General features: G+C 38.0%; 2 protein-coding genes and 1 pseudogene across 2 annotated transcripts; all 3 read left to right on the forward strand.

The window, feature by feature from the left end:
* The first annotated feature begins 303 nt into the window (after positions 1–303).
* On the forward strand, positions 304–9,829 carry LOC120295464 (phenylacetaldehyde reductase-like). Its single transcript, XM_039316635.1, has 6 exons — positions 304–525; positions 7,566–7,735; positions 7,938–8,129; positions 8,599–8,761; positions 9,223–9,409; positions 9,501–9,829. The coding sequence occupies exons 1-6, from the start codon at positions 408–410 to the stop codon at positions 9,643–9,645; spliced, it is 975 nt and encodes a 324-aa protein (XP_039172569.1). The 5' UTR covers positions 304–407; the 3' UTR covers positions 9,646–9,829.
* Positions 9,830–11,812: 1,983 nt separating this feature from the next.
* Positions 11,813–22,228, forward strand: part of LOC120296257 — a 42,659-nt pseudogene continuing 32,243 nt past the window's right edge.
* Positions 18,808–21,990, forward strand: LOC104454623 (phenylacetaldehyde reductase). The gene is made up of 6 exons (XM_039316631.1): positions 18,808–19,165; positions 19,716–19,885; positions 20,082–20,273; positions 20,745–20,907; positions 21,391–21,577; positions 21,663–21,990. The coding sequence occupies exons 1-6, from the start codon at positions 18,823–18,825 to the stop codon at positions 21,805–21,807; spliced, it is 1,200 nt and encodes a 399-aa protein (XP_039172565.1). The 5' UTR covers positions 18,808–18,822; the 3' UTR covers positions 21,808–21,990.

Below are 22,228 nucleotides of genomic sequence, written 5' to 3' on the forward strand. Positions count from 1 at the left end.
ATTTGCGACATACGCATGAGTTCTTTCATTGCATTAACTTATAATATTTCTATTTTGAGTTTTGGCATGTCCTTTCAAAAGCCTTAGCAGAGGACCCCGCTGGAAATTGCTAGAGGGCACAAAATTGGCCTGTCGTGATATAGACCCGGCAAGCATGATTGGTCCTCTATTAGAGCCTGAAAACTTCATTCAACATGCGAGAGTGACATTACACATAGGCACTAGCCCCACCTCTAAGGTTGGTGATTTACTACTCGGTTCTTTAAAGATTCGGCCGAGCATCGGGCTCTTTATAAGTCCATCTGCTCCGCCACCGAGTCCAGTACTCGTTCACTCTCTCCCCTGAGCCACAGGAGACGAGACCAGCGTGTGTGAACTCCACGGTTCAGGTGCCGAGAACGTAGAAGATGAGCGGAGCAGGGAAGGTGGTGGGTGTGACCGGAGGGTCGGGTTACATAGCTTCTTGGCTGGTCAAGCTCTTGCTCCACCGTGGCTACACTGTTCGAGCCACTATCCGAGACCCAAGTAAGAAAAAAGTTCCCTCTCTCTCTCTCTCTCTCTCACTATGCTCTTTTACGCTTCTTGGGCATTGTCACGCTGTTGGAAGAAGAAAAAACAAAGAACTGTTGAAATCTGATAATCCACATGAAGTCATGTGGAAACCCTTTATTAGAGTGAAACCATCGAGCTATTTTTTGTGAAAGAGAAGAATTTTGCTAGCTTCATTAGTTTTGTCTATATATCTATCTGATAAAGTTCTGATCTTTTGCATCTTGTTTGACTTTGTTAAAGAAGTAGCACGTGTTGGAAAATATGGTTACAAATTGGGTAGAACAATTAAGACGGATATTCAGAGTACTCAAGTCGGACTTTGAGGCATGATATCATTTTTTTTTAAGAATTTATTTGCTCCACAACGTTGCTAATGGTCACCGGCAAAAATCCTCCGGGATACAACAAAATCTCAAATGAGAATACTGGATAACAATTCTAATATTTCTCCAAGATCTCTCTAGTAAACAATCGAAAGAATGGCCATAGTTTTTTAAAACAGAAAGCTCGAAAAAAGATGAAAATGATCACTCTCTTTTTTCCGAAAAATAACGAATATATATATATATAACAGTCTTGCAACTCTTCGTGAAAATTGCCAAAGAATGAATAAACACGTCATTTAGAAAAATTGTTTAAATAAACAAATGCGATTCTTTGGAAGAAATCGAAAACTGAACAATTGCAACCCTTCGGGAAAAGTTACATACCAAATAAGTAATTTTCCAAAGGTTGTATTGAAAAAATATAAATAAAAATTCGGAATAATAGTTTTTTTAATAAATAGAATTTCGAATTTTCATTTTATATTTCATTTCAAAAATTCTCAAATTAAAAAGCAATCTTTGAATTGATTAAAAATTAATAACAAAAAATAATAAATAACAAAGGGATTAGTGTCAATTAAACCGCGGGCACGCAAAAATGTTAAGCGCACCCTTTGTCGGTGGTGGTCTAGCCCCACCCAATCATTCTTTTAAGTACATAAAGAAAATCCCGCACTTTTAAATTGGCCCTCCCTCTCACTTTTCCTATGTAGGACAAAGAAAAAACACTCAGTTTGTTTTGACAAACAAACTTCTAACAATCCCCTACTTTGTTTGTAAAAACAAATATTTCAAAAAATTAAAATTTTAAAAACCATACAGCCAAAATTTCAGTAAAATTAATATACATACATAAAGGTCTCTTTCGAGTTAAACCTTTACTTAGTGCAAGTATATCAAAGCTCTATCAAAGTGACAAATAGCTCGGCTTTAAACTTATACTTTTATGTAATAGAACCGGACATACCGCACATACACTAACCTCTTGTTTTAGCTAGAAGTTCTATATTACTCCGTACTATTATGGCCTTGTGCTTGATCCTGTTTCATGAGCTCTCTAGAAAGCAACCCTAATTTTCGTAAAAAGCAGTACAACTTTTAAGCTCATATAGGTAAAGTATCTACTATGTGTTTCTGTTACTATCAACACACTACAAATTTGTATCATACTTAATTAAGAATTCAATTCAACCTTTAAAACGTAACAGACGATACTGACTTCTTATATCAGGGCTACGTTAGTATCAAATAATCACATTCAATAACTTGTTCTTACCCATTAAACCTTGTAACTAGTGATGTTCTAGAAAAATGTCGGGTTATCATTATTGGTGATTTCAATTAAAGGGGTTTAGCCACATTTCTTGTGAGGTCGTTATTACCATATGTCTTTTTTTTTTGGTAAAGGTAATGGAATTATTACCATATGTCTTAGTAAAGCTTTCGTCAAAGAATTGACAAGATTTTTGCTTGACCTCACATAGACAATTGTTATTATACCATATTTAATCAATTGTCTCACATATTCATGTCTTAAATTAATGTGTCTAGACTTACCATTATAGGTGCTACTATAGGCTCTTGCCAAAGTGGTTTGACTATCACAATGGATAGACATATGAGGCATAGGGCTAGGTTATAATTTTATATCCAACAACAAATTTCTAATTCATTTAGCCTCTTTCTCAGCTGCCGCCAAAGCAATAAATTCAGGTTCCATTGTTGAGTAAGTTATACATGTCTGTTTCTTACTCACCCAAGATACAGCACCTCCAGCTAGTGTGAAGATCCATTCAAAAGTAGAACACTCATCTCCCACACCCGTATTCCAACTAACATTAGTGTATCCTTCTAATATAGCTGGATAATTATTGTAGAACAATCCTAAATTTTTAGTTCTCTTAAGATAACAAAATATTCTAGTAATTACTCTCTAATGTTCTGTACTTGGATTACTAGTATACCTACTCAACTTGCATATAGAATAAGTTATATCGGGTCTAGTACAATGCATCGCATACATTAAAGACCTTATAGGACTTGCATATTCTAGTTGTGCCACCACTCTACCAATATTATAATTAAATTTAATATTGAAATCAAATGAAGTACTTATTTCTTTAAAACCAAGATATTGAAATTTATTTAATAATTTTTCAACATAATTACATTGGCTTAAAGAATAACTCCCACTATTTTTCTTAACTTTAATACCTAAGATAGTATCTACTTCACCCAAATCCCTCATTTTAAATATAGAAGTTAGATTCTTCTTAGTCTTATTAATTCCAATCATATTCGTTCCAAAGATAGACATATCATCAACATACAAGTACACTAAGACAACATAATCTTTAGTGAATTTAGAGTATATACACCTATCGACACTACTATTAATGAAACCATTTGACAATATAACCGAATTAAACTTTTCATGCCACTGCTTAGGAGCTTGCTTAAGTCCATAAAGAGACTTAATCAATTTACATACTTTTCTTTCATTTCCAAGAAGAACAAAACCCTCTAGTTATTCTATGTAAATCTCCTCATTTAAGTCTTCATTTAAAAAAACAGTCTTAACATCCATTTGATGAACACAAAGATCATAAATGGAAGTTAGAGCAAAAATGACTCGAATAGAAATTATACGTGGAACAGGAGCATATGTATCAAAATAATTTATTCATTCCTTTTGTCTATATCCCTTACCTTCAACCCTAACTTTAAAAGCTTGAATAGAACCATCAGAATAATATTTTCTTCTAAAAACCCATCTGCACCTAATAGGTTTTGATCATTTCAGTAAATCTACTAATACCCAAGTATTATTGGACATAATTGAGTCAATTTCATCATTCATAGCTTCTTTCCAAAAGGAAGCATCTCTAGAAGACATAGCATCATCAAAGCTTCTAGGATCATCTTCTAAATTTAATATTAAATGGTATTTATTTATCACGTTATTATCTCTAGCTCCTTCAACAAGAAAAACATGAGTAATAAAATCATGACTTAAGTCTTTATTTTCCTAGCTCTAGTACTTCTCCTTGGTTCAACCATGTCTTTAGAATCATTTGTTTCTTTCTCTTGAAAATCACTTTGAGTTTCCATAGATCTTGAATTATTTTCAATAATTTCAAAACTTGTAAAACATTTATTCTCAAACTATGACATTGGACTCTGAATCAAGAAATCTATAAATTTTAGTATTTTAAGCATACCCAACGAAAATACTTTTGATAACTCTAGGACCGAACTTTGTTCTCTTAGGATCTGGAGCTCGGTAGTATACCGAGCACCCTCACACTTTAAGATATGACAAATTTGGCTTTCTATCTTTCCGTATTTCATAAGGGGTTATGTCATTTTTCTTGGAATGTATTCTGTTATGAATATAACATGCAGTAAGTAATGCTTCTCCTCAAAGATTAATTGGTAGCTTTGAATTTGAAAGCATACAATTAACCATTTCTCCAAGAGATTGATTTTTCCTTTCAGCTAAACCATTTTGTTGTGGAGTATATGGTGTTGAAACTTAATGAATTATACCATGTTCTTCACAAAATGAAGAGAATTCATTTAAGAAATATTCTCCACCTCTATCTGATCATAGAACTTTAATTTTCTTTTTTAATTGATTCTCTACTTCAGCCTTGTATTTCTTAAACATGGTAAATGTTTAATCCTTCGATCTCATGAGATAAACATATAAGAACCTACTGCAATCATCCACAAAGGTAATAAAATACATTTTACCTCCATGTGTTAGCATACCATTAAATTCACATATATTACTATGAACCAAATCCAATAAATTCGAATTTCTTTTAACACTAGGAAATGGCTTCTTAGTAAGTTTTGACTTAGCACATATTTCACATTTATCAAGTTCGCTATTAAAATCTATCAAGTCTAATTTTCTCATATTCTTCAAATAACGAATATTTATATGTGCCAACCTACTATGTCATAAAATTGAAGACTCGGCACTATAAGCGAGAACTAGAAATATTATTATTGATACTCGGTTGATACATGCCATCATTGACATAACCCTTCCCAACAAACAGCCCATTTTTCGACAAGATAATCTTGTCGGATTCAAACAAAACCCGAAACCCCTTCTTACAAAGTAAATTAATAGAAACTAGTCTTCCTAATTTCGGGCATAAATAACACATTAAGAAAAGTTATATTCTTTTCGGAAGTGAAGTCTATCTCCACCGTGCCTTCAAGAGCATTATTCGCCATCAGGACATCTTGAACATTTGAGTTAACAATCTCTTTAAATTGCTTGAACATGTACTTGTCATTGCACACATGGACTGTTGCTCCAGAATCTAACCACCAACCAAATTGGACAATGGTAGAATTGATTTCAGAAACCATAGCTATCACATCATTGATTTCAGAAATTTTCATGTTTGAAAACATGCTTGAAATCATGACTACATAATTTTCTTCAACCAAATTTGCATCTGCCTTCTCCGTCAAAATGTTCTTGTCATTTGAAATGCTCTTGCAGTGAATACAATCCTTGGCGTAGTGTCCTTGTTTGCCACAAACAAAATAACAACCATTTTTCTTCTTTTGTATTCTCTTAAATTTATACCCCTGCTTTTTACTTTGAAGTTCTGGTCGATTTTCCCTTTTTTATCCACAGCATTCACCTTGGAATTGTACAAAGCAGAATTATCACGTAAACGTGACTCTTCTTCAATGCGAAGATGTTTCTGTATTTGCTCCAAAGTAAAGTTCTCCGACTTGTGAATCAGCCTTTTTTCCATAGTCTTTCCAACTTGGAGGCAATTTCGCAATAATTGCTCCAACTTAAAAAGCTTCTGGAATATCAATCTTGAGGGCACGAATCTTATTCATAATCACTTGCAATTCAAGGACTTGTTCTAGCAAGGGTTTAGTATCAATAAACTTGAAATCAAAATACTTGGCAATTAGATATTTGTTAGTACCTTGCTCCTCCGTTTTGTACTTGAATTCCAATACATTTCAAATTTCTCTAGCCGACTTCATTTCAGTGAATAAGTCGTACAAACGATCAGAGAGTGTGTTCAAAATGTGTCCTCGACAAAGTAATTCATCCTCTGCACGTTTCTTCTTTTTCCTTATTAACCCTTTCAATGGTTTCCACACTTGGCTGTCCTCCATTGGAAGTAGGCTTAGAATCTCTATAGGTGCCAAGCTAGGATCTAGTATGTATGAAATCTTCAGAGCAGTGAGTAAGAACATCATTTTGTCCCTCAACGAGCAAAATTGTTCCCATCGAACCGGTAAAAAGTTTGAACATATCTTGATTCATAACTTTGATTGTCTCCGACTCCATTGTAGCAAGATAAATCCTTAAAATTGTTGGAAAATATGGTTACAAAATGGGTAGAACAATTAAGACGGATATTCAGAGTACTCAAGTCGGACTTTGAGATGTGATATCATTTTCTTTAAGAATTTATTTGCCCCACAACGTTGCTAATGGTCACCGGCAAAAATCCTCAAAGATACAAAAAAGTCTCAAATGAGAATACTAAATAGCAGTTCTAGTATTTCTCCAGGACCTCTCTAAGAAACAATCGCTCCATTGTAGCAAGATAAATCCTTAAAATTGTTAGAAAATATGGGTACGAATCGGGTAGAACAATTAAGACGGATATTCAGAGTACTCAAATCAGACTTTGAGACGTGATATCACTTTCTTTAAGGATTTATTTGCCCCACAGCGTTGCTAATGGTCACCGGCAAAAATCCTCTAGTATACAACAAAGTCTCAAATGAAAATACTAGATAACAATTTTAGGATTTCTCCAAAATCTCTTTAGGAAACAATCGAAAGAATGGCCATACTTTTTTTTCAGGCAGAAAGCTCGAAAAAATATGAAAATGATCACTCTCGTTTTTCCGAAAAATAACGCATATATATATATAACAGTCTTGTAACTCTTCATGAAAATTGCCAAAGAATGAACAAACACGTCCTTTAGAAAAATTATTATGATAAACAAATGCGACTCTTCGGAAAAAGTCGAAAACCGAACAATTGCAACCCTTCGGGAAAAGTTGCAAACCGAATAAAATAATTTTCAAAGGTTGTATCGAAAAAACACAAATAAAAATTCAGAATAATAGTTTTTTTAATAAATAGAATTTTGAATTTTCATTTTATATTTCATTTTCGAAAATTCTCAAATTAAAAAGCAACCTTTGAATTGATTAAAAATTATTAACATAAAATAAATAAATAAATAAATAACAAAGGGATTAGTGCTAATTAAATCGCGGGCACACAACGCTAAGCACACCAAAATCGCACACCCGCACGGGGGTATGGTGGGGCTAGACCTCACCCAATCATTCTTTTAAATACATAAAGAAAATCCCGCAGTTTTAAATTGGCCCACTTCCTCCCACTTTTCCTACGTGGACAAGGAAAAAACACTCAGTTTGTATTAACAAACAAACCTTCAACAGCACGCTCAAACCATCGCCCAATTCCGGATTCTTGATTTATTTATTCTCGCATCAGTTTGGCACAAGTTCGTCCATAAACAATACGACTCTTCTCGTTCCGCCTATGCCCTTTCTGACTATAGATGCTACTAGTGTGTCGGTGAGGGTCCCTGCAAGTTTTTAAATTTCAGTCAGTTGAGATTTCTCATTCTTGTGCATGTGCAACAGCCGACCCAAAGAAGACAGGACACCTCCTGGCACTGGAGGGGGCTAAGGAGAGGCTGCATTTATTCAAAGCGGAATTGCAGCAAGAAGGGTGCTTTGACTCCGTAGTCGACGGATGCGAATGTGTTTTTCACATTGCATCCCCCTGTCTGCCCTCAGCTGCTGACCCCCAGGTGCTTGAATCTTGCCATGTCAATCATCTTTCATGATTTGTTACGTGCTTAAATTCCAACGTTGTCCTTGTTTTCCTAAATGAGTAGATAGGTCCATGTGGATGGGGATTTGCGTTTCTTCTGCCACAACGAGTTCAGTTTTGGTTTTCTGATACTTTTAATGAGAATTTTACCTAATGATTTCTTCTATTACATGACTCAGGCTGAAATAATTGATCCTGCCGTAAAGGGCACCCTCAATATTCTGAGATCATGCGCCAAAGCCTCTTCTATCAAGAGAGTGGTTGTGACGTCCTCTATGGCCACAGTTGCATTTAGTGCAAAACCCGTGACTTCGGGCATTGTCATTGATGAGACTTGGGATTCAGATCCAGAATTTTGCCAGAAATCCAAGGTTTGTGTATCAATATTTCCTAACAATATTGCTGTTCATTTCTTTCACTTGTGAAATTTAACTATCGAATAACATTCAGAGTTATTGTTATAAAGTAAAACTGGTAAAATGTTGATTCTTAGAGAAGTCGGAACATCAGGGAACATTCTCTCTTAAATCACATAGCTTTCACTAGACACATTTTACAGATGCTCGAACCGAGGAGTGCCTATCTTATCACTTACGGTTGTTTGTGTTACTCTTGCAATTTAGTCTAGCACCATGTTAGATGCTACATATGCTTATTGAAAACAACATTTTCTATATACTTCGATTCCTGGGGAACTACTTGTCTGTCATTTCTTTTAATTGGTAATCTTCCAATGCCCCTTGGATGACATCGAATGAAGTCCATGTCATGGCAATGGTTATTATATGTGTTGAATGAGGCAAAACATTCTAACAGTCTCTTTGTTTTATCTATCTTCAGCTCTGGTATATCCTTTCAAAAACCTTCGCAGAGAAGGCAGCTTGGGAATTTGCCAAAGAGAATGGAATTGACCTTGTGATCATAAACCCAGGACATGTGTTCGGTCCCTTCTTGCAGCCCACTGTTAATTTCTCCGTGGGGTTAATACTGAACCTCATCAATGGTATCACTATCATCTAGCCATAAATTATGTTTGTTATTAAATCTTTGCCATTTTATTTCAGAGCAGCTTCGTCAAACATTTGTGCATACTTGTTCTCATTACCCAAAAGACAATCTCAAGGAGTAACCGTAGAACTATCTATCTGATTGTATGCCCTTAATCATACTTACGAGTTATGGCCACGTGTCTCAGAATGTCATTCTGCATTGCTCCATGGAATGGCTATCCTTCTTTGCTAGTTAACTGAATTTGGCAACATGAGGTCCTGAGGCCCTTAAATTCTATTTATTGGATCTGGCTTCTTTACTGAAGGGTCTGCTTGATTGGCTGCACAGACGCTATTATAATCATCTGTTAGATTTCCACATGCGACATAGTTTTCAACTACCGGCAGAAGCATCTAGTATAAAGTAAAAGTTGTATTGACGTTGGCATGGGAGTAATTGAGGCTTATCCTGCAGGAGCTCAAACATTTCCAAATACATGCTATCTATTTGTCGATGTCAGAGACGTCGCACACGCACACATTCTAGCTTTTGAAAATCGTTCAGCTCACGGAAGATATTGCCTAGTAGCCAAAACTGTGCACTGCCATGATGCTTTGCAGATTCTGTGCAATCTCTACCCCACTTTGCACCTCCCTAAGAAGTAAGTTATCATTCTGCCTTAATTCTTAACTCATCTTCTGTCAGACTACTGTGCGTCCAAGAGATTTACGGTTGTTTTCCTAATGGTGCAGATGCGAAGATGAGAAGCCTTTCTCTTCGAAGGATGAGATATCAACAAAGAAGGCAGAAGCTCTGGGTGTCGACTTCACTCCATTGGAGGTGAGTCTGAGAGATACCGTCGAATGCCTCAAGGAGAAGGGATTCATCTCTGTCTAGGCAGTTGCTTAGAACAGCATATCACAAGCTTGCTAATAATGACCTGTGGACCTGTGGTCTGTCCTAAGCCTTTTAGCTCCTAAATCATACAATTGTTCTGAATAATGTATCATTACCCACTTTCAGAGATTACTCTGCCAGTTTTTCCCAGCTAATCTAAAATTTATTAATGGTTGGTTTCTCTGCGCGGTTTGCCTGCCAAAATGACTCATCATATAGAACATCAGAAATAATCTTGAAGACTTTGTAAGCAATATTGAAACTTGTGCGATAAATTGATTTAATGACTCAAGCTAGGGGTTAATCCAAGAAGGCTCCTCTCTGGCCAACATACTTGACTGCCATTATGTATAAAGCCAACAGAAAAATGAAGGGCTCACTAGAACTGGATATGAATATCAAAGACTGATTCTGCCAATTACTTATATGAACAAAATATCGGTGACTCATGATACTCTCAATTAACACAGCATTGAACAGTGTTTCTTAGATTAACAAAACCTTTGAGAATATCAGCTGCATCATAAGTAGACAATGCATATCGGCTGCGACTACCATCCTGATGCAAGAGAGCTTTACGCAACCAAATTGCATCCTAACTTCCAGTACCTGATAGTTGAGTGCGCACTTTGTGGCTGATTGCATCGAACTTGCAGTACCTGATAGTTGAGTGTGCACTTTGTGTCTTCAGCCGTAATATGGGCTATCAAACAATCAATTCTTCACTTCGGATGAAAGCATTTGAACTGCCATCTCATTTCATTTGCATATGGAATGGTCTGATAAGCCTTGTACAACTCCCAATGCATTAACCCATCCATAGCTTCAACACCTTATCTTTACCACCAGAAGCTACTTTCTCACCATCTGGACTCCAATCGACCGCAAAAACCTTATCATGAGAACACATGCCAAAATAAGCAAATGGTAGTCCATGATGGACATACAAACTTAAAACTTGTATGATAGCAATATTGAGCGAACAAACCTCATCCGCATGACCTGGAAGATCTTGTTTCAACTTCTTTGTGCGAATATCCCAGATCTAAAAGTAACCCAAACATCGGGCGAACATTCAAGCATTCAGATCAGGCAACTAGTTCAATCGGTAAAAAGGGTAGAATCATAACCAGTGAAAAGAATAGACTCCACATGCTATTGACATTTACAAATAGTTCAATCAGAATTAAAACAACAAGCAAGAGCACAACATTCAAACTTCCATACGTACTATAGATCATTTCTAATCTTATAAGGATTGTACTCTGGTTTACGATGTCCTCATTACCATATCTTGCAAAAGAAGTAATCCTAACATGGTGATATTATTTTCACAGATGATATTACAAGCTCTCCTGTTACAATACTAAGTGACCACCCTTGATCTCCGTTAAGTGCCAGCACAGACACAAGTTTATTTGGATACTAAATATATTTCTACCTACTTTATGGAAATTTTTCAAAAGCTATACGCTTTGTGCAACTAACCTTCAGAGTAGAGTCTTTGCTCCCACTTAAAAAGAAGTCTACTATCTGCAGACCAACTGTCCATTATGTAAATCATGATTAGAGATCATTCGTGAATGGATAAGGCAAGCAAAGTTTGAAAATATCTCAAACCTTATTTGATATACAGGCCCGACATGTCCCCTGAATGCAGCAACAAACTTCCCACTAATACCATTCCACAACTTCACAGATTTATCAAACGAAGCACTAGCCACCCATTGCCCATCGGGTGAAAAGTAGACATGATTCACAAGCTGCAAACAAAAAGTATAATTTCCCGCATTTATTATGTCAAATTACACCTAAAACAGTTCAACGAGGATCTAATGTACAAGCCTCAAGAAAATATTAAGAGGATGTCTGATTTATTGAACCAGTGACATCCAGCATCATTATGGCAATTGATAGTACATCATGGAAGATGAAAGCAGGCAGCTGTGAAATCAATCTCCACCCCCCCAACCTCCTCTCTCTCTCTCTCTCTCTCTCTCTCTCTCTCTCACACACACACACACAGAAACACACATATGCTAGTCCTCGCTTGATTGTTGTTTTTATGAGTTTTAACATTGGTATCAAAGCGTTTGTGGGATCTTAAGGGACTGTGAAGTGAGGGTAATTGAGTGAAGTTTCCTTCCGATTTGCAAAGAAAAAGCTGATGGAGGTGGAATCGAGTGGATTCTCTGCAATGGCAACTCCAGTCTTTACTGGGGTAAATTATCAGGCTTGGGCTATCAAGATGACGACATTCTTGGAGGGTCATGATTTGTGGGAAGCTGTGGAGGATGATTATGAGGTTGCTCCACTTCCAGACAATCCGACCTTGAATCAGATAAAGTACCATAAAGAGATAATCACAAGGAAGGCCAAGGCAAAGTCATGCACATACGGCGATGTTTCACCCACTATCTTCACAAGGATTATGAGATGTGATTCTGCAAAGGCAATATGGGATTTCTTGAAGGATGAATACGAGGAGATGAGAAGATAAGAGGCATGAAGGTGCTGAATCTCTTGAGGGAGTTTGAGAGACAGCAGATGAAGGATTCAGAGTCAGTGAAGGAGTACTCTTATAGGTTGGTTGGGATAGCTGAAAAAATTAGAGTTTTAGGGATTGACTCGAAGGATGAAAGGCTTGTTCAGAAGGTTCTGGTGTCTCTTCCAGAGAAGTTTGAAGCCACCATAGCGTCTCTGGAAAATACGAGAGACTTCCCTGATATAAAGCTTGCAAAATTGTTAAATGCTCTGCAGGCGCAGGAGCACAGAAGACTGATGAGAAGAGAAGAGTTTGTAAAGGGTGCACTGCAAGCTAGAGTGAAGTCAAATGATGGAGGCAAAGGGAAGAAATGGATTCGGTCTAGAGAAAATGTTGGTGACTCCAAGTTTGTAGCAAAAGAAGGAAATTCTTGTGGGTCTAGCAAATGGAAGAGGAACAAAAAGCCTTGTCAATACTGTGGTGGAACTAATCATCAGTTTTTTAGATGTTGGAGAAAGCCTGATGCTAGATGCAGAAGATGTCACAAGTTGGGTCACATGCTTCCATCTGCAAAGAAAAAAATTACCAACAAGCAGGAAAAGCCTAGGTAACAGTGAATAAAACTGAGGAAGAGCACTTGTTTGTAGCTTCTTTTTCTGAATCTTCTGTTGGGAATGATGCACGGCTGGTGGATAGTGGTTATACCAATCATATGACTGGCAATTCGAAGCTGTTTAGGAGTCTAGACAAGTCAGTCAGGTCGAGAATCAGAATTGGCAACGGACAGTATATCGAAGTGCAAGGGAAGGGTACGGTGGCTATTGAAGGAAATCGGGAGGTGAAGGCTGATCGGTGATGTTCTCTTTGTGCCAAATATTGACCATAATCTGTTAAGTGTTGGTCAATTAGTTGAGAAGGGCTATAAAGTGAAGTTCGGAGGGAATGAATGTCTTATTAATAATGCAGATAGCAAAGAAATGCTAAGAATTCCAATGGAGGACAAGAGTTTCATGTTCAAGCCACAAGAGATGCAACAAATGGCTTTAAAGTGCAAAGAAGAAAATGCAAAGATATGGCATAAAAGACTTGGGCATGTTCACGGGAAGAGCATGTTGTTTATGCAGAAAAATAGCTTGCGGATGACTTGCCAAGTTTGGAGGAGGAATTTCCACGGTGCAGAACTTGTCTTCTTGGCAAGCAAGATGGATTTCCTTTCAAAGGAGGAGGCTGGAGAGCATGTGAGAAGTTGCAATTGGTCCACACAGATCTATGCGGACCTATGTCTGAGTCTTCTCTCAATGGTAGCAGGTATTTCATTACCTTCACTGATGATATGACTAGGATGAGTTGGATTTATTTTTTGCGAGCCAAGTCTGAAGTTGCCGATGTGTTTGTGAAGTTTAAAGCCTTAGTTGAGAATCGGAGTGGGAAGAAAATTAAAATGCTCGGTCGATAATGGTTAAGTATATCGCTCACAAGTTTAAGTTGAATTGTGAGCAAGCGGGAATTGTGCAGCGGTTCATTGCTCCCTATTCACCTCAACGAGAATGGGGGTCGGTGAGAGGAAAAATAGAAGTATTATGGAGATGGCCAGATGTATGATGCGGGAGAAGATGTTGCCTAAGAAGTTCTGGTTGAAGCAACTAATCTTGCGGTGTTCTGTTGAGCAGTTGCCCACAAATGCCTTAGAGAGGTCAACACCTTTTGAAGTCTGGTATGGTGTTAAACCTTCGTGAAAAATTTAAAGGTTTTTGGGTGTTTGTGTTACACTCATGTTCCCGAGGTCAAGAGAGACAAGCTGGATAAGAAGGCGAGCTTGGAATCTTCATCGGGTACGATCTCCAATCAAAGGCTTACAGAATTTTCACCCTATGACAGAAAGGTGCACATGCGAGAGATGTTGTTTTTCTAGAGGAAGATGAGTGGAATTGGATGGAAGGAAAGAGTGCAGAACAGCAACAGTTCGAAAAACAACCTGCAACAAATGTAGAGGTTGATGAAGTTATAGATGGATTGGAAGACAGTGTGGATGATTTACCAGTGAGAGGCATAAGGTTTGCTGAAATCTATGAAAGAAGCAATGTGGCAATGCTCGAACCATCTAACTTTGTGGAAGCTAAGGAGGATCAGAGGTGGATTGCAGCAATGCAAGAGGAGATTTCAATGATCTAGAAAAACCACACTTGGGAGCTTGTTGACAAACCATCTGATAAGAATGTGATTGGGGTTAAGTGGGTGTTTAGAACAAAACTTAATCCTGATGGTTCTGTTAATAAATACAAAGCTAGACTGGTTGGTGAAAGGCTATGCACAAATATGGGAAGTAGACTATTCTGAAACATTTGCTCCTGTTGCACAACTTGATACAATAAGGCTACTGTTAGCTATTGCAGCAGAGAATGGGTGGCATATATTTCAGTTAGATGTCAAGTTTGCATTTCTGAATGGAGAGCTTGATGAGGAAATTTTTGTTGAACAACCTGAAGGCTTTAGTATCAAAGGGCAAGAAGAGAGTGTATACAGGTTGAAGAAAGCACTATATGGACTGAAGCAGGCTTCAAGAGCTTGGTATGGGAAGATAGATCGATATTTGTAAGATTTTGGCTTTGTAAAAAGCTTAAGTGAATTCACTCTTTATGTCAAGAAGGTGAATCACAGTGTTGTAATTCTGTCACTTTATGTAGATGATCTATTAGTGACAGGGAATGATATTGAATTGATAGAGAAGGTGAAGCAAGATTTATTTGCAGTTTTTGAGATGTCAAACTTGGGAAAGATGGCTTATTTTTTGGGTTTGGAAGTCCAACAGGCTTCATATGAGATCTTCATCTGTAAAAAAAAAAATGCATGAAGGAAATTCTAAAGAAGTTCAGATGGAAGATATCGAAGTGTAAGCACTCCTATGGTTGCTAAAGAGAAGCTGCAGAAGAATGATGGAACAGATGCAGATAGATGCTTCTATGTATAGAAGTCGATTGGGTGTCTCATGTATCTTACGAACCGGACCAGATATTCTATTTGTTGTGAGTGTTTTATCCGGGTTTATGAGTAGTCTTAGTCAGTTACATTTGATTGCAGCAAAAAGGGTATTAAGATATCTCAAAGGAACATTGTTCTTTGGTGTGAAGTTTAAGAAAGGTTAGAAGTTTAATTTGCAAGGTTTTTCTGATAGTGACTAGGCTGGTTCAGTAGATGACATGAAGAGTACGTCTGGATATTGTTTCAGTTTTGGTTCTGCTTGTTTCTCCTGGTGTTCCAAAAAGCAAGAGATTGTAGCTCAGTCTACAGCAGAGGTTGAGTTTATAGCAGCTCTTTGCAGCTACAAATCAAGCTTTGTGGCTGAAGAAGATAATGAAGGATTTGTGGTTGAATTCCAGTGATTGCATTGAAGTTAATGTGGATAATCAGGCTACGTTAGCAATATCTCAGAATCCGGTTTTTCATGGCAAAACCAAGTATTTTAAAGTCAAATTTTTCTTTCTACGCGAGGTGCAACAAAGTGGCGAAGTTAAATTGGCTTATTGCAGATCTGAAAATCAGCTTGCAGATATGTTCACAAAACCACTTCAAGCTGGAAGATTTGAAGTATTAAGAAAGAAAATTGGAGTATGCAGCAGCAACTGATCCAAAGAGGAGTTTGTTGGATTATAATGTCTTAGTTGCTGTTTTCTGTTTTTGTTTTTTTACTCTGTTTTCTACTGTTTTCTGTTCTGTTTTCTGCTCGGTTTTACTCTGTTTTTTATTAAAAAAAACAGTCAAGTTCAATTTAGTTATTTATTTAGTGTTTTTGCTATTTTCTAGAAAGTTAATAGTACGTTTGTGTGCAGTTATGTGTTGCACGTACATGAGCAGTTTTTGCTTTGTTTAAGTTATTCTGTACTTGACAGTTTCCTTAAGCACAAGACGTATGAAGTGCTTTGTTTTTTTATCTTTTCTCTCTCTCAAAAACAGAAATTTTTCTGTTTTGATTGTTGTTTTTATGAGTTTTAACAGTTCATACTTGTCTTTCAGTGTCTCAGATGGAGCTGATAGATCCTGCAGTGAGGGGAATAATTAATGTTCTTTCTTCTTGTGCCGAAGTCCCTACAATCAAGAGAGTGGCGATAACATCTTCTATGGCTTCAGTTGCTGCTTACATAGCATCATGGCTCATCAAGTTGCTGCTTCATAAGGGCTATACAGTCAAAGCGACCATCCACAACACCAGTAAGTTCATCGTTTCATCTTCATGTCTTGTTCTTAATTTTTTTTTTTTTTTTTTTTTTTTGGATTCTTGGGTGGTGCACTCTATTCTGAGAGTATGATTCACAGTTTCTTAGTTGAATCATTCCGATGCAAAGACTTTGTACCAAATTCCGTTTTTATCAGAAAGTGTGCTTTTCTAATCGTCTCTTCCCATTTGGATTCACTCGCATATGCGTGTATGTATTTGGAAGTGCATAACTGCATGTGTACACATATACTGATTTGTCTATGTGCTTTTGGAGCTCTGGCAATTTAACATGTTCGAGTTCACTGCCTAAAGAATTGATCCCTTGCAATATTTGAATCCATTATTTCTTAATCCTGGTTTTTTATAGATGTGGATATGTTGCAACTCAAGTCAAGATCAAGTACTAGCACGTTTCATGATTCATAACTTGATGTCATTCTATATGAAGGAACTTAGATTGTGATCTATCAGATCTAATTCTGCATTCTGGTATGTGCATATAAGCAGATGATTCACGGAAGACACAACATCTTCTGGCACTTGGAGGGGCCAAGGAGAGGCTGCATTTGTTTAAAGCAGATTTGCTAGAAGAAGGGTCCTTTGACTCGATAGTCCATGGGTGCGGAGCTGTTTTTCATACAGCATCACCTGTGGTTTTCTCAGCTTCGGATCCCCAGGTGTCTGCACATATCAGTTCCTTCCGCTTTGTACTGTAGATACATATGATAGGTGATCTGATATTACTCGGATGATTTGGCAAAATCGTACTGATGACCTCCTTCATGTTGCAGGCTGAAATAGTGAATCCAGCAGTCAGAGACACCTTAAACGTTCTCAAATCATGTGCAAAAGTCCCTTCTATCAAGCGAGTGGTAGCGACCTCCTCCATGGCTGCAGTAGTGCTCAATGGAAAACCTCTAACCTCTGGTGTGGTGGTTGATGAAACATGGTTCTCGGATCCGGTTTTCTGCGAGGAATCAAAGGTAGTAAGAAGCTTTTTCTTGATATTGTTGGTCTCTTTTGCTTGGTCCGTTGTCTGTCAGTTCGTTCATCACATTGTTGTGGCTCTGCTATTTTCAGCTTTGGTATATGCTCTCCAAAACCTTGGCGGAGAAGGCTGCTTGGGAATTTGCTAAAGAGAAGAGGATCGACCTGGTCGTGATGAACCCAGGACATGTGATTGGCCCTCTTTTTGCAGCCTACGGTCAATCTCTCGGTGGAATTGATATTGAACTTTGTCAACGGTATTACTTGATGGTTTCTATGTCACACGTACTATTTTCCATGAAATGATTCTTTCCACATCATGTCAGCATTCGGCATCTCTTTTAAATTCTGAGATTGATTCAATGTCATAATTGCATAATTACATGCGATCCATTTCCATGTGCAAGAAGAAACACAGTTGCTCAAGGAAATTGATTTTCCATTAAAAATGGTGTCAGCAGTGGGACTAATCAAGACATGTATGATGTAGGAATTGAAGAATTTCCCAATGCGTCCTACGGATTTGTTGATGTCCGAGATGTCGCACAAGCACATATTCAAGCTGTTGAAAACCCTTCAGCCAGCGGAAGATATTGCATAGTTGGAGGAGTAATGCACCGTCCTGATATGTCGAAGATCTTGCACCATCTCTATCCCACATTGCGCCTCCCAGAAAAGTAAGTTCCCGTTTTTGTTCAACTCCATAGATTAAAAACTTTTTTTCTCTTAAGGTAACTTTTTTTCTCTTAAGAGCACGTCGAGAAATGGTCTTATGTTGAGCATAAAAGAGACTATTGAAAGCCTCAAGGAGAAAGGTTTCCTCTCTTTTTGAGCTTTTTCTTCGGAGGTCAGCCTAAGCAACATCATTAGGAGCCTCAAGGGCGAAGGCGGAATCTCTCTATTTGAGCTAGCTTTTTTCGATCGATGACGCTGACCTCATAGTCATACTTAAAAGGTTGCTAATAATGTATTATATATTTCATCTAGTTATCGTGGCCGGACCATGTATGGTCTTTTGTACTTTTGTTGAATAGAGCTTTCCATCTCTAAACTTGAAAGATGATGCAATGCTGAATGTCTATCCTGTAGTCATTGTATGCGAATTTGTTTTAATATTAATAACAATATCAAGATAATTGAGTGTGATAATATTGAAAATATTTTATTGAAAATATCAAGAGAGTTGAAGGGCTCAATATATCCAAGAAAAAATCCAACAAAAAAGAAAACATAAATTAAGGGATCAAATATGGTTTATCCCAAATCAAGAATTAGATAAGTACAAAACTACTTGATACTTCCTATAAATATAAAAGAAAATTTTAAATTAATATCTCAAAGCTTAAAGTAAAGCTACTCATGCGGAGCTGGAAGAGTTCCTCTTGAACTTGGGCGCTGCCCCAGGACACTGGAAAGCGATACGAACCTTTTGGCTCAAAGAAAAGACGAAACGAAATGTAATTATTACCCAGTGATGTCTCTCACGTACGTAATGGCTTACGAGTTGCGAGAAGGCGTCTGTCGTCAACCAGGAGCGACAAAAAATGGGTTTGGATTATCTTTGAAGATTCGGCCGAACATCGGGCTCTTTATAATAAGGTCCACCTGCTGCTCCGCCACCCACTCCAGCACTCGTTCACTCTCTCCCCTGAAGCACAAGAGAGGAGACCAGCGCGCGCGCGAACTCCACACGGTTCAGGTGCCAAGAACGGAGGAGATGAGCGGAGCAGAGAAGGTGGTGGGCGTGATCGGAGGGTCGGGTTACATTGCTTCTTGGCTGGTCAAGCTCTTGCTCCTCCGTGGCTACACTGTTCGAGCCACTGTCCGAGACCCATTTAAGAGAAAAGTTCCCTTTCTTTATACTCTCTCTCTCTCTCTCTCTCTCTCTCTGCTCTGCTCTGCTCTGCTCTTTTGACCTTCTTGACCTTCTTGGGTGTTGTCAAGCTGTTGGAAGAAAAAAAACAGAGCTGTTGAAATCTGATAACCCACATGAAGTTATGTCCAAACCCTTTGCTAGAGTGAAACCATCAAAGCTATTTTTTTCTCTGAGAGGTAGAAGAATTTTGGTAGCTTCATTAGTTTTGTGTTGTAGATTGCCCTCTAATCTATGTATCTATCCAATAAAGTTCAAATCTTTTGCATCCTGTTCGACTTTGTTGAAGAAGTGGCACCCTCAAACCATCGTCTAGATTCCGGATTCTTGATTTATTTATTTTCAGTATCGGTTTTGCACATGTTTCTCCGGGAACAATACGGCTCTTCTTGTCCCGCCTATGCCGTTTCTGACTGTAGATGCTACTGATGTGTCGGTGAGGGTGCTTGCAAGTTTTAGAATTTCAATCCGTTAAATGGAGAATTTTTCTCATTCTTGTGCATGTGCAACAGCCGACCCAAAGAAGACAGGACACCTTCTGGCACTGGAGGGGGCAAAGGAGAGGCTGCATTTATTCAAAGCGGAATTGCTGGAAGAAGGGTCCTTTGACTCGGTAGTCAATGGATGCGAATGTGTTTTTCACACTGCATCGCCTGTTTTGCTCTCAGCTGCTGACCCCCAGGTGCTTGAATCTTGCCATGTTAATCATCCAACGTTGTCCTTGTTTTCCTAAATAAGTAGATAGCTCATGGACAAACCATTCCCATTCCATGTGGAAGGGGATTTGCTTTTCTTCTGCCACAATGAGTTCAGTTTCGGTTTTCTGATACTTTTTATAAAAATTTTTACCGAATGATTTCTTCTATTACATGACTCAGGCTGAAATAATTGATCCTGCCCTAAAAGGCACCCTTAATGTTCTAAGATCATGCGCCAAAGCCTCTTCTATCAAGAGAGTGGTTGTGACGTCCTCTATGGCTGCAGTTGCATTCACTGCAAAACCTCTGACTTCGGGTGTTGTCATTGATGAGACTTGGCATTCAGATCCAGAATTTTGCGAGAAATCCAAGGTTTGTATATCAAAATTTCCTGACAATATGGCTGTTCATTTCTTTCACTTGTGAAATTTTACTGTTGAATTACATTCAGAGTTCCTGTTACTCGGTGAAACTGGTAAAATGCTGATTCTGAGAGGAGTTGGGACATCAGGGAACATTTCTCTCTTAAATCACATAGCTTTCACTAGACACTTTTTACGGATACCCAAACCAAGGATTGCTTGTCTCATCACTTACAGTTGTTTGTGTTACTCTTGAAATTTGGCCTGGCGCCATGTTAGATGCTACATATGCTTAATGGATACAACAGTTTCTATATACTTTACTTCCTGGAGGAGAACTACTTATCTTTCGTTTCTTTTAACCTGTAATCTCCGAATGCCTTGGATGACATCCAGTGAAGTCCATGCCATGGCAATGGCTATTATATGTGTTGAATGAGGCGAAACATTCTAACAGTCTCTTTGGCTTATCTATCTTCAGCTCTGGTATATGCTTTCAAAAACCTTAGCAGAGAAGGCAGCTTGGGAATTCGCCAAAGAGAATGGAATTGACCTTGTCACAAAAAACCCAGGATATGTGATTGGCCCTATCTTGCAGCCCACTGTTAATCTCACTGTGCAGACGATACTGAACTTCATTAATGGTATCACTATCATCTAGCCATAAATTATGTTTGTTATTAAATCCTTGCCATTTTATTTCAGAGCGTCTTCATCAAACATTTGTACATGCTTGTTCTCATTACGCAAAAGACAATCTCAAGGAGTAACTATAGAACTATGTTTTTGATTGAAGACGATCTCAGTGAAGTCGTATGCCCTTAACCATTCTTATGAGTCATGGGCGCATGTGTCTCAGAATGTCTTTCTGCATTGGTCCATGGAATAGCTATCCTTCTTTGCTAGTTAACTGAATTTGGCAACATGAGGTCCCGAGGCCCTTTCATCCTATCTACTGCATCTGCCTTATGTATTTAAGGGTTTGCTTAATTGGCTGCACAGACACTATTATAATCATTTCTGGTAGATTTCCATGTGTGACATGGTTTTCAACTACTGGCAGTAGCAGCATTCGTTACAAAGTTGTCTTGACGTTTGCATGGGAGTAATTGAGGCTTATCCTGCAGGAGCTCAAACATTTCCAAATACATGCTATAGATTTGTTGATGTCAGAGACGTCACACTCGCACATATCCTAGCTTTTGAAAATCATTCAGCTCACGGAAGATATTGCCTAGTAGGCAAAGTCGTACACTGTCATGATGCTTTGCAGATTCTCCGCAATCTCTACCCCACTTTGCACCTCCCTGAGAAGTAAGTTATCATTCTTCCTTAATTCTTATCTTCTGTCAGACTACTGTGTGTCCAAGAGATTAAGGTTGTTTTCCTAATGGTGTAGATGCGAAGATGAGAAGCCTTTCTCATCGAAGTATGAGATATCAAGAAAGAAGGCAGAAGCTCTGGGTATCAACTTCACTCCATTGGAGGTGAGTCTGAGAGATACCGTCGAATGCCTCAAGGAAAAGGGATTCATCTCTATCTAGGCACTTGCTTAGAACAGCATATCACAAGCTTGCTAATGACTTGTGGACCTGTGCTCTGTCCTCAGCCTTTCAGCTCCTAAATAATGCAATTGTTCTGAATGATGTATCATTACCCACATTTAGAGATTACTCTGCCAGTTTTTCCCAGCTAATCTTAAGTTATTGATGTTTAGTTTCTCTGTCCAATTTGCCTGCCGAAACGACTCATCATATAGAACATCAGAAATAATCTTTAAGACTTCGTAAGCAATGTCAAAAATTTGTGTGACAAATTGAGTTAATGACTTGAGCTAGTGGTTAATCCAAGAAGGCGCCTTTCTGGCCAACATACTTGACTGCCATTATATATAAAGCCAATAGAAAAATGAAGGATTCACTATAATTGGATATGAATATCAAAGACTGATTCTGCCAATAACTT

The sequence above is a fragment of the Eucalyptus grandis genome, chromosome 7, assembly GCF_016545825.1.
Source record: "Eucalyptus grandis isolate ANBG69807.140 chromosome 7, ASM1654582v1, whole genome shotgun sequence".
In the NCBI taxonomy this organism is placed as follows: Eukaryota; Viridiplantae; Streptophyta; class Magnoliopsida; order Myrtales; family Myrtaceae; genus Eucalyptus; species Eucalyptus grandis.